The sequence below is a fragment of the Nannospalax galili genome, unplaced genomic scaffold (genome assembly GCF_000622305.1).
Source record: "Nannospalax galili isolate Female #2095 unplaced genomic scaffold, S.galili_v1.0 scaffold999, whole genome shotgun sequence".
Taxonomy (NCBI): Eukaryota; Metazoa; Chordata; class Mammalia; order Rodentia; family Spalacidae; genus Nannospalax; species Nannospalax galili.
The window spans coordinates 552,453-565,967 of NW_008344824.1; the positions used below are offsets into that span (position 1 = coordinate 552,453).

At 40.2% G+C, this 13,515-nt stretch overlaps 2 protein-coding genes across 2 annotated transcripts in view; one reads left to right on the forward strand and one right to left on the reverse strand.

Moving 5' to 3' along the window:
• Chrm5 (cholinergic receptor muscarinic 5) overlaps positions 1 to 13,515 on the reverse strand; it is a 75,579-nt gene that overhangs the window by 40,272 nt on the left and 21,792 nt on the right. The gene's annotated exons all lie outside the window — the stretch shown is intronic.
• Aven (apoptosis and caspase activation inhibitor) overlaps positions 1 to 13,515 on the forward strand; it is a 178,866-nt gene that overhangs the window by 21,968 nt on the left and 143,383 nt on the right. The window contains 1 exon segment of the mRNA XM_008841148.3: positions 4,229 to 4,406. Within this exon segment, the coding sequence (XP_008839370.2) occupies positions 4,229 to 4,406 (178 nt within the window).

Below are 13,515 nucleotides of genomic sequence, written 5' to 3' on the forward strand. Positions count from 1 at the left end.
TCAGTACTCAGATAAATGCATTTCAAACATTGGTTGAAGTGTATCAACATACATTAGAACTTCAAGAAGACATTACAATTCTTATTTTGAAAGCTTTGCTAGAATAGTTGCCAAGTAACTGAGTTTTTAATAGTTTTAGACATTTAGGCTTACTGAAACCACTTACCTTGCTAATCGGCGTCTTAGTAGAATTGATAGCTACATGGCAACAGGGACCTCATGAAACATCTGAAGTGATAGACCATTCAAAGTAGCTGATGAGATGACACTTGTGCTGGAAAAACTGCTTAGCTTTATTGGAACAGGATGAGGACTCTGTTCTGTGTGAAATGGCATATGGTGGGGGTTGCTTTGCTTTGTTTCATTTTGTGGGGAGAGAGTTGGACACTCAGTTTAGACTTTTTGATGAACAGGTGGACTGAGCGGGTACATTTGTGAAGAAGATGGATTCAGTAGGTGGGAATACTTTGGCAAATACCTTGATAAGAAAAGACTATTTAGAAAAATAGTGGTTTAGAACCTTGAATGTAAAAAGGAAACTGTGTGTATGTGTATACCCACGTATAAATCGTTTATCTGGAACATGGGCACAAACATTGTTTTTCAGTCTTGAGAAGGCTGTTTGAACTATGTCAGACTGATCCATATTTGCATGAATGCATTTAGATGCAGGGTTCCATATTTCTTGCTCTAGATTTTCATCCTCGATCAAGAGTTTTAGATTGTCCATCTGAGTTGTTCATGGAAGAATTTTTCCCACCTCCATTCTGTAGAGTAGGTGAAGTCAAATGCTCTTGCCTGTTAGAACTGCAGAACATTACTCATTCAGTTGAGACCCTCCCTCTGGCGTAAGTGGATCTTCTGGTTTGTGTTCTCACTGGGCAGGACAATAGCTCAACAGTACTTTGTTCATAAGTAACCCAACTGAGTCCCTTTATGAACACTACAACCAATGACCAGTGTCCCGGTGTAAAATATTACAGTGAAAATTATCAATCTAGTTTTGAAATGATGTCAGCATAAAAATGACATCTTTATGTAATACTGCTTTCAACAGAATTCTTACTTGTTGCATCCTATCCTGAGGCTTTACATAGTTCTCATTTGTCCCAGATGTTTGTATAATGACCCAACTACGATCTCCAAGTCACATAAGGTGCCCTTGGAACTTTGACTTCTTTCTAGTCACCTGTGACAGAGGCTCTTCCTGCCCTTGCGTTTTGTATGAGCAATGAGATCCTGACTTGGGGACACCTCTGACTTGGGAGTGTGCAGAAGGCCCAGCCTGTTATGAACAGTGACTAGAGGGTGGTGGTGGTGGCAGGGCTGGCCCATCAGTTCTCTCTGGGTCTCCTGCCTTTCATTCCAGGGCTTGTTTCACTGCAGTATTTTGCTGTCAGGTGATCAAGATCATTATCTTGCCCAGGTTCACATTTTCACCACGTGTTTAAGCTGTATAGAGATTTCACACTAACTGGTGCAGCTTTTCTCCGTGGACAACAAAAGAATATTGGATTTTCCCAGATTAAACCCTGCTAATATTTTCAGCTCAGGTTCTAGCCCCTAAGTTCTCATCAATTGGAAAGTGCATTTCTTTAGAAAGTTCCTGATATCAGTAATTTATGAGGTAGATTTCACTTTCCTACTTTTTATCAGTCGCATCTTTTGGGTGGGTATTTTGTGGGGATGGCAGGAAACCTCTAGGTTTCAGGCCATGTTTTTAATACCTTGATTTTAATATAAATGTCCATTTTCTCATTTTCACAAGGAGCTTTATGATATTTGAAGGCTGAAAGTGATCTTGAAAGGCCAATTAGTCCATCCTTTCAGGAAAGTTTATGAAATTTCTTTCAGTGAGGATTATTGACTTGTGAAATTTGTTGGGTGAATGGTTGATGGGGAACAGACTTACAGAAGAGCAAAATAACTGTATAGGAATTTCCTACATGGAAATAGGGAAGACATATCTGAACAGTGAGTAGGTGAGACCTCATCATCAAAACCCTTTGATCAGTTGTAGTGTTAGTTATGCTGGGATTTCCATTTATCTATCGACTGATGTGATACAGTGTTCAGAGCATTGTGTATGATGTATGTTAACCAAGAAATACTTAGCTGAGCATTTAGGTTTTTAAGGAACAGTGTATAGGTAATATTGGAAGTTAAAAAAATTTATGAATAACTATGCTGGGTGTGGTGGCACATACCTTTAATCCCAGCACTGGGAGGCAGAGGCAGATGGATCTCTGTGAGTTCAAGGCCAGCCTGGTCTACATAGTGAGTTCCAGGGCAGCTAAGGCTACAGAGAGACCCTGTCTCAAAAAGACAGAAAAAAAAAGACAAAATTTATGAATAACTTAAGAAAAACAAGTAACTAAACATGCTGCCTGGCCTGGCCTTGCCAATAAATAGACATTATAAAATTAGGGGTTGTGGGTTGGGCTTTGTAGTGCATGCCTTTAATCCCAGCTCTCAGGAGGCAGAGGCAGGTGGATCTCTGTGAGATTGAGGCCAGCCTGGTCTACATAGTGAGTTCTAGGCCAGCTGGGGCTGTAGGGAGACCCTGTCTCAAGAAGTCAAAAATGTGTGTGTGTGTGTGTGTGTGTGTGTGTGTGTGTGTGTGTATGGGTTGTGCTAGCTTCAAGGGATGTAGGAGATAAGTGATCAGTTATAATGCATAGTCTTGAATTGGGTACTAGCTGGGAAAAAGAAGTTATAGAAGAAGTTTTTTTCTGTGTGTGGGTTTAGAAGTAGTCTGTGTGTGGTGGCATATGCCTATAATCTCAGCATTTGAGGGGCTGAGGCATGAAGAATGCAAATTTGAGGAGAACCTGGGGTCCATGCTAAGAGTCTCTCTCTAAAACAAAACAAAACAAAATAATGTATAATTATCTTTTAAACTATAGTTGAATATTTATACCTAAAATATGAGAACACTAAAAATTCATAATGTAATTTATATACCAAACAGTAAATAAAATTACTAGTATATCCCTAATATAATCAAATGTGTAGTCATTGTTTACATTTCCTCAATTGTCTCATAGTTATCACTTTCTCTGGCTAGATGGTTTGAATCAGGGTATATACATAAGTTCTTAACCTTACAACTGTTGTGAGACCATTCAATTTTTTAAAAGGGGGGGATGTTGCCATTGATTTATACCCCCAGCCTGTTAAGCTCTTTTAATCTATAGATTTCTCTTCTACCATTTTTCTTTTTTAAAATTTATATTTTTATGTGTGTGTATGATGTTTGTATATAGGTGCAGGTGTGTGCATGCCGAAGCACACATGTGGAGGTGAGCAGACAACTTTTGGGAGTGGATTCTTTCCACCTTAGGCTATGGGGATCGAACTGAGACTGGCAGGCTTATGCTTTTACCCACTGAGCCATCTCACTGGCTCCCTCCCACCCTCCTTCCCTCTCTCCTTCCCTCCCTTTCTTTCTTCCTTCCTTTCTTCCTTTTGAGATGGTCTCTCTGTGGTCCCAGCTGGCCTAGAACTTGCTATGTAGACCAGGCTTAGCCTCAGTCTCACAGAATTCCACCTCCCTCTGCCTTCCAAGGACTGGGACTAAAGGAGTGTGCCACCACGCCTGGGCCACAATTTATTTCTTAAAGCAATTAAATTCTGATCTACTGTTCTCTGCATCCTTTCTTTTAATACCCAAGACTGAAAATGCCTCTAGAATGCATCTGAGTTGGGCTCCTATTTAAGGCGTATGAAACATATTTGTGGAATATGTTTGTAAAAATCAATAAATTTAAAGAGTTGATTTCCATTCTAAAGTCATTTAAAATATTTATTATTATTGTAGGGAGGCATGTGTGCCATGGCACATGTGTGGAGGTCACAGAACAAATTTGTGGAGTTGATCCCTTCCACCTTTGTGTGGGTTCCTGGAATTGAACTCAGGTCTCTAAGTGTGTGCAGCAAGTGCTTTTAAACCCTTTGAAACATTTGGTCAATACCCCTTATCTTGATTATTTTAATTAGATGAAACAACTATTATACATGGCCATGGGTTCAGGCAGAATTTTCCAGAAGGTGCTCACTGAAAAGTTTACTCTGAAAGAACAGTTCTTTGGAAATATTGCTTAGGTGTACCAGTTTGGTTTATAAATTTACTTTTTATTGTCATACCTGTATACTATTACTTTGTTCATTTTACTCTAAGGTAGAGATTTCCACTGGCTACTTATTGATTTGTCTCTAATGATTGCAGGTTGAAGATGACAGTGATTCAGAGACCTATAGAGAAGAGAATGATGAACAGGGAAATTATTCTAAAAGGAAAATCGTCTCAAACTGGGATCGATACCAAGATACTGAAAAAGACATCAATGATGAAAGCGGAGAATCACAGCGCGGAACAGACTTCAGCGTCCTCCTGAGCTCTGCAGGTAGTGAACTCCAGTTGCATGCATGCTGCCTAGAGCTGGGAAAAGTGCATAGATACCTTGTTACTTTTTAAATTGCATTTAAAGTATTTGTTATTGTGTGTACATGTGTGTGTGGGCACATGCCATGGTACACATGTGGAGGTTAGAGAATAACGTAGTGGAGTTGGTTCTCTACTTCCACCTTTTTGTGTTTCCAGGGACCTAACTCAGGTTGGCAGGCTTGCCCAGCAAGGGCCTTTGCATGCTGAGACATCTCCCAGACTTAAATTGCATTTTTATAACTAGTGGTTCATCTTTCATTCTGTGAATTTTAAATTGAAGTAAAAGATATTCTTTCTTTCTTTTTTAATATTTTATTATTTTTATTTTATGTGTATGAGTGTTATGCTTGCAGGTAGGTAAGTGCACGCGTGTTGTGCAGTGCCTGTGGAGGACAGAAGAGGCTGTTGGATCCTCTGGAACTGGAGTTACGGACAGTTGTTAGCTGCCATGTGGGTGCTGGGATTCGAACCTAGGTCTTCTGCAAGAATAGTCAGTGTTCTTAACTGCTGAGCCATCTCTCCAGCCCCCAAAAGATACTATTTCTAATGGTTTTCAAGGAAAGAACCAGATTTCTGTAACTGGAAATCAGAGTTCCCATGTACAGGCATAGAATGACTGAAAAGTTCTGAGATGGTCAGATGAGAGAAAATGCTGAGCCTTGCCCTTCTACATTTGGTAGTTTCAGAAATATTATTGTCCTTGAATAATTTAAAAAAATATTGTTATTGGACGTGTGTGTGTGTGTGTGTGTGTGTGTGTGTGCATGATGTGTGTATGGGACTCGTGTCATGGTTCCTCTGTGGTGGTCAGAGGACAACTTTGTAGAATTGATTCTCCTCTTCTACTGTAACATGGGTTCTGGGGATTTAACTCAGGTTACCAGGCCTGCACGGGAAGTATCTTTACCTTCCGAGCCATCTTGCATGCCCTGCTCTTGGTTTTAGAGGCATCAGTGCTTATGTTTATATGGAGCTTTGCAAGGGTTCCAGAAAATAGGTTCTTTTATACCCAGAAATCTGTGTATCAATAGGCATGCACATATTAGAGCCCATACATCTGAACAACAAAACTTTTCTGCTTTTGGATAGTCTGTCAATGATAGCAGCAAAATTCAGTATCATCAATATTAAGTCATTCCTTCCATGGCCAGCTGTTTTAGAAAATTGATCAGGGATGGAGAGATAGTTCCGTGGTTAAAAACACTGGCTGTTCTTGCAGAAGACCTGGGTTCGAATCCCAGCACCCACATGGCAGCTAACAACTGTCTGTAACTCCAGTTCCAGGGGATCTGACAGCCTCTTCTGTCCTTCGCGGGCACCGCACGACATGGGTGCACTTACCTACATTCAGGCAATACACGCATATGCATAAAATAAAAATAAAATATTAAAAAAAGAAGAAAAAATTGATTCCACTTTGACTGATGTCAAGCAGAACTGTAATAACAGCAGTTGTGAAGAAGTGCCAAGGTGAACAGAGTCTGTACTAGGGTGCAGTATAACAGTGTCACAGATAAATAGAGAGTATGTTAGTATTACTAGGAGTCAGAGATGGGAGGGTGGAGGTGGGGTAAAAGGGCAACATGATAATCTTTGTGGTGCTGATCCTGTTTAGAATCTTGGCAGATGGCAAGATACAGGAATGCATATTGACAAAACTGTGTAGGATTTAATATACATACATACTTAATACATGCAAATGAGTTCAAATGAAATTGGGGTAATTTGAATAAGATTGGTGGATGATATAAATGTCAGTATGTCACTATCCTGGTGGTTTTGAGGTATAGTAGTTTTATGAAATGTTATCATTATAGGGTAATGCATGTGAGAAAATTCTCTGTATTATTTCCTTATAGCAATATGTGAATCACCTTAATAAAAACTATTGCCACATCAAAGATACATCAAGGATGAAAATGTGAGGAACAGTTGGTTTTGAATTCCTTCTTCCCACAACTTCTATGTTGCTATGGAGTTCTACTCTCTTCTTTTTCTTATGCCTATATTTAAATTCTTATCACATTTATTTATTTAGAGTGCATGTGTATAGTATGTGTGTGTATGTGTGTGTGAGTGCATGTCACTGTGTGCGTGTGAAGGTCAGAGGACAACTTGGAGGAGGTAGTTCTCCCATTGTATCATGTGGGTCCTGGAGATCAAACTCAGGTCGTCAGGATTGGCAGCAAGTGCCTTTACTCAGAGTGGCCTATGCTTATATTTTTGAAGGCCTATACTTGACTAAGAATGATAATATGATGCATTCTTTTCCACTTAATTGCTCAACTTATTCTGAGTAGGAAATAATTAGGTATTAAATTGTGTGCTGGAAGTGTAAGATTCAGTGTGGTGTCATTAACTGATGTTGCATATAGCACAGCCCTTTTAGATATAAGTTTGCAAATGGCATTCCATTCTTACTATTCAAGGACTTGGAACGCGAAATAATTCTGCCAGTCAAATGATGAGTACTTCCATCTTGTTACCTGCATTTTGGCCAATGGGTTTATGAGCACTTTTTATTCAGGGTAGAAGGGAAACGGAGATAGAATATGACTGGCTAGTTTCAATTCTTATCAACTATTTGGCTAAAAGATCTTGGAAGAGAAAATTGAAGTAATGCAATAGTTTCTGTGCTGCATGTGGATTTAATGCAATCAATTGTGTCGTAAGTTATTCAGAGAGCATCTGGCAATAAGAGATACTGCATAAATGTTTGAATTTAATTAAAAATCCTAGTCTAGCCGAGCAGGCATGTCCACTGGCTTATGATTTGGGTTATTACCATTAGCATTTTCCTTATATAACTTAAAGCCTGGCATGTTCTCTGTATTTTTCGAGTAATCTGTCTGTGTACTGATTTTTTTTTTTTTGTTTCTCAAATGGTTTGATTATCTTTGATTAGTTTCTTAGGAGACTGTGATTGTCATCTCTTTGCTATGTTCTTACATTTCTTTTCTACGCTGCTGATTTATCAGCCTCTCACTGTAGCATGATTTTTTTTTTTAATACCCATTGCAGTATGGCTGTGTTGGTTTACTGTTGAGGGTTATATTTCATTCTCTGATTATAAAATTTTAAGAGTATCTTCCAGAAATACACAGTCCCAGACCCTTAAAGTGATTCTGACTATACTATTCTTTTAAAAAATATTTTATTTACTATTTTTTTATATTTTATTATTTTTATTTTATGTGTATGAATGTATTGCCTGCATGTATGTGAATGCACCTCTCTTGTGCAATGCTGCAGAGGTCAGAAGAGGGCTTCGGATTCCCCTGGAACTGGAGTTAAGGATGATTCATAGCCCCCATGTGGGTGCTGGGAATCGAACCTAGGTCCTCTGCAAGAGCAGTCAGTGCTCTTAACCACTGAGCCATCTCTCCAGCCCTACTATTTTTATTTTATGTGTATGTAAATGCACCCATGTCATGCAGGTGCCCACAGAGGTCAGAAGAGGGCGTCAGATCCCCTTGAACTGGAGTTATGGTTGGTTGTAAGCTGCTGGGTGGGTGCTGGGAACCGAACCTGGGTCCTCTATAAGAGCAACCAGTGTTCTTAACCTGTGAGCCATTTCTCCAGCCCCTCTTCTTACTACTGTAAGTTAACATACAACTCCTAAAAATATTGCTAACTTTGTCTTTTGTGTGTGTGTGTGTGTGTGTGTGTGTGTGTGTATATACACATGCCTAAGGCCAGAGGTTGATGTTGGGTATTTTCCTCTATCTTGCTCCACATTTTTTTAAAGTGATTTGTTTATTTTTATTTGTACAAGTATTTTGATGACTGATGTGTACTGATACATGTGTAGTGCCTGCGAAGGCCAGAAGAGGGCAACAGAGCTGCCATGTGGGTGCTAGGAGTCGAACCTGGGTCCTCTGGAAGAACAAGTGCTCTTAATCCTGAGTCACCTCTCCAGCCTGTTCACCTTATTTTTTGAGACAGAGTCTCTCACTGAACCTGGAACTCACTGATAGGCTAGACTGGCCAACGTGCCCTAGGGATCCTCTTGTCTCTGCCTCCCCAGCACTGGGATTACAGGTAAATGCTGACATGCCTAGTTATTTATTTAAATGGGTGCTGAGGATCTGAACTCAGGTCCTCATGCTTGTGCACTTTATTGAATGGCATCTCCCCAGCCCTACTGTTAGTTTTTTAGGTGGGCACACCCTACACTTTTTTTTTTTTTGGTCTTTTTGAGACAGGGTCTCCCTGTAGCTCCAGTTGTCCTGGATTCATCACGGAGACCAGGCTGGCCTCGAACTCACAGAGATCCACCTGCCTCTGCCTCCCGAGTGCTGGGATTAAAGGCATGTGCCACCATGCCCGGCCTACACTTTTTAGCTATTGCCAAGTTGCTCTCTATACAAGTAGTGACAAGCTATAGTTCCTTGTGTTCCCATACTTGCTAATATGTAGGGTTCTTAGACTTTTAAGTTGTGACCAATTGACTGAAGATCTGTTTCAATAAACATTTCAGTGCCTTTTGTTTCCAGGCGGTTTTAGAGGGTGGAGATATGATGAGAAGAACAGGTTAAAAATGTGGATCTCCCGGGGTTGGCTTCTAGAAGGTAGAGGCAAAGAAAACAAAGGACAATATGTAAAGCATCAAATCATGATAATTCCTTGAGGTAGAAATATGTGGGGGGAGGGCTGTTGTAGTTTTGTAACATGACCAGAGAAGTTCTTACTGAAAAGCTCACACCTAGGTGAGGGAGGAAGTACTGTGGATCTCTATAGAGGAGGGTTCCAGGCAAAGGCAGCAAGTTCAGAGCTTTGAGAGAGGAGTATAGGTGACAGCAAGGAAGGCCAGACTGGCAGGAGCAAAGGGAGCAAATTGGCAAAGTGTTGGTCTGATCACATGGAGACTTGTGGATGGTGGCTTTTGCACTGAGATGAGCAGCACTGGAGGCTTTTGAGGAGAGTGTGATCTAGCCAATTCATTGTAACAGTATCACTCTGCTGTGTGGGAATGAACTGAAGGCAGGAGGAATGAGAGGAGCAGGCAGACCTTCAGGCTACTGCAGGACTCCAGGCAAATGGTGATGGGAGCTAGGGTCTGGATGACAGCAGTAGAGGTGGTGAAATATAGGTGGGTTCTGGATCTCTGTTAAGAGAAGAGTGTAGAAGACCTGTGAAAATGAGTATGAGAAAAAAGATAGAGGGGATGACACCAGGGTTTTGGCTTAGACAGCCAGAAGAAAGGGAGTTTCTACTGATTGAGGTCAGTAGATTGGTATTGTACATGATAAAATTGGGTGCCAGCTGGATATCTGTGTAAGAGTCTTGTAGGAAATAGGTGACTTACTCAATATAGTTAGAAGAGAGTTTTGGCAAATAAGCCAGCTAGAAGGTGTAAGTAGGGTATAGGGCAAGCACGAGAATACTGCAGTGTTCAGAGTGGGAGTGTCAGAGGTGGAGAGATTCACATCCAGTTACCTTGAGATAATTAATTGCCTTACACCAGGGGAAGCAGTCAGTGAAGACAACCTGTGCAGAGGGTCATAAGAATAAATACTGTTTTGTACTGTTTCTCTTCTAGTTCTGTTTAGCCTTCCATGAGCCTAACCTCTGGAAGCTAGAACTCAAGGGAAGCTTATTTCTGTACCAGATACAGTTTAGCTTCCTTGGGGTGGTGGGTAGAAGGTAAGACTGGAGTGACAGGTGGGAGCAGGCTATTGGGTAAAAGGTACCCGTGGTTCAGGATTGAGGTTTGGGCTGGAGATACATACTTTTGGATGATGACAGTGTATATTTAAAGTTATGTGGATTATCTCTATCAAAATACCAGAAGTGTTTAATATTTTACATTTTGGAATATTTGCATATATATTTGCCTTGATGAGAACCAAGCCTAAATATGAGACATCTGTTTCATATATATATATATATATATATGTATCTTACATAGCCTGAAGGTGATTTTATATAATATTTTTAGTGCATTTGTACTGACTAGGACCAATTGGATGAGGCCAGGTATAGAATTTTCCACTTGTGGCAATGTTCTATGCTCAAAGTTTTAGATTTTGGGATTGTGGAGATGGCTCAGTCAGTAAAGTGCTTGTTGCACAAGCATGAAGATTTGAGTTTAGATCCTTAGCACTCATGTAAATGCTGGGCACCATGGTGTCTGTCTGTAATCCCAGTACTGTGGAGGCAGACAGCTGACTCATATGGACTCATTGGCCCACCAACTTAGATCAAATTGATGAGCTTCAGTTTCAGTGACTGGACCTTGTCTCAGAAATTAGGTAGAGAACACTGAGAAAAATACCTGATGTCAACCTCTGACCTCCAGTACACATGTACAAACAAGTGCACAAACTCACACATATATCTACATATGCCCCTCTCCCCCAAATAATTTGTGTTTTGGATTTTGAGATTAGGAATGTTCAACCTGTACATAAGAAAGTGCTGAGCTCTGGGTATCATGTGTGCTAAAGTTAGAGAAATCAGAAGAAACCAGCAAAGGAGAGCAAGACTTACAGGAGAGGTTGGGACAGTGTGGTGTCCGCAAGCATTTTGAGAAGAAGAGGGATCTCTGTCAAAGTCTTGGTGACAAGACTATAACCTGCAGTTGCTGCAGATCTGCATTAGTGCAGCATTGTTAGAAGAATGAGATGAATGTTTTTCTTGAAGGATATAGTTCAGCCTCCTTGGGCAGAGCAGGATGGGAGGAGAGACATTTGAGACATCAAGTAGAAACAATTCTTAATTTAAAGAGGTTTGTTGTAAAGGAAGGGAGAAGAATGGATTGGTAGAAGCACAGGTCAAAACTTAAAAAAAAAAAGCAGGGGTGGGGGAGCTGGAGGGATGGCTCGGCAGTTAAGAGCTAACACCTGTCCTTAACTCCAGTTTCTGGGGATCTGATGCCCACTTCTGGCCTCTGTGGGCACCAGGCTTGCATATGGTGCACTTAGATACATACAAGCAAAGAACTCAGGCATGTCCATTGGCTTATGATTTTTTTAAAAATTAAGAGAAATAGCTACAGGTCTACTTATCGATAGTTCCAGAAAAGAGGACAGAAATAATGTAGAGGAAGGTGCCCCTCCATATAGAGGAAGTGACTAGATCTGTTGTGCAGAGGGGAAGAGGAGATTGTCCATTGCTAGAGGCTGGACAGTTTTCAACTGCAACCAGATCAAGTAAGATTTACCTCTAGGATATAAATAAAATTTGTCCAGTGCATGTAAATCAGTAGATGTGATTTATCTTATTCACGGAATGGTCAAGCACCGCGTGATCATCCTGTAGATGTAGAAGAGACATTTGAGAAAGTCCTTTCCAGATTATAAACTTTCAACAAATTAGGTGGGGAAGGAATGTTTCCCTACAAGACTACGGCCATATGTGATAAAACCATAGCTTCTAAAATTGGGAAATAAGACAAGGATGCCCCTCACACGACTTCCGTTACATATATCAGAGCAGTCAGGCAAGAAAAGACATCCAAAAAGAAAAGGACTAAGTGAAATGGTTTCTGTTTGCTGATGATGATCTTATAGGAGAAAATGTTAAAGGCTCCATCAAGACCTGCAATAACTAGTGAACAAACAGGAAAGTTGTAATATGCAAAATTGTCTTATTAAACAGTAAGCAGCATTTCTAAGCACTAAACTTTTGAGAAAAGACAAGCCTCTTTACAATAAGAGGAAAAAAAAAACCCCATAAATTAACCAAGAAGTGAAAGATCTCTATAAATAAAGCAATAACATGTTGATAAAAGGATAAAAAATGACACAAATAAAGCTATCCTATGTTCATGGATTGGAATAATTAACAGTATTCTTTTTTTAAAAAAATTTTTGGTCTTTTTGAGACAGAATCTCCCTGTAGTCCCAGCTAGCCTGGAACTCGCTATGTAGACCAGGCTGGCCTTGAACTCACAGGGATCCACCTGCCTCTGCCTCCCAAATGCTGGGAATAAAGGTATGCGCCACCACGCCTGATTTAATTAAATTAATAGTCTTAAAATGTCTATATTATCCATGAGCTCTACAGAGTCAATGTAATTCCTATCAAAATTCCAATGGCATTTTTCATAGAAGTAGAAGATTCTGTGGTGGTTAATGTTGTTCATTTAACACAATCTAGAGACATTTAGGAGACAAGCTTCTGGGCAGATCTGTGAGAGATTATCTAGATTAGGTTAGCTGAGGTGGGTAGAGAGATGGTCCCAGAGGGTGCAGCTAGAGGAGATTAGAGGGTAATCCGGGGCTGAGGAGGTCTCTGGATTTGTAAGTCTGTTCCATCCAAACACTGTTGGCTATTTTTTTTTATTTTTAAGGAAATCCAATATTATAAATTATTATTAGTTTACGAATGAAAAAATCTTCATGTACCCTTTCCAGTTGGAAGATGGCATAGTCACAAGAAGACACCATATGGAAGGCAATACCTTGTATAGTCTTCATTCTGGTGTCATTCTCAAAACTGAATGGAAAGAATTTCCTCATGTGGTTTGTTGTGAGAATCCTACTTTGGTTCTATAATTTTCAGTAACTTAGGAACGGAACTGATGCTGAAATGCCATAATACATACTGCTTGATTTAGTTACAGAGAGCATAGTATAGATTGTAATGCAGATGTCAGCAACTACACAACATAGTACAGAGTGTAGATGGCAGTAGACTGTTATGATCTGTGGTGAATTCTTAGAAAATTAATTCTGCCTTTTATCTGTCCACTTGACACTTGTGAAAAGAACCTAAAAAAGGCCTTGTAGTCATTGTATATGCTTCTATATTGAACATGATGAGAAATGCCTGATCTTTAATACTAATATTTCTAGTTTTTTTTAAAAAGACCAGGTCTCCCAGTAGCCCCAGTGGCCTGGAAGTTGCTATGTAGATCAGGGTGGCTGCAGTCTCACAGAGATATGCCTGCCTTTGCCTCCTGAGTGGTGAGATTAAAGGCTAGCACCACAACAACCAGCTAACTTCTTTTAAAATCATGAAGTTGGCCAGTTGTGACACATGCTTGTACTGGGGAAGGCAACGGCAGGAGGATCATAAGTTCAAGGCCAGCCTGGGATACATAGTAGGACCCTGTCTCAAAC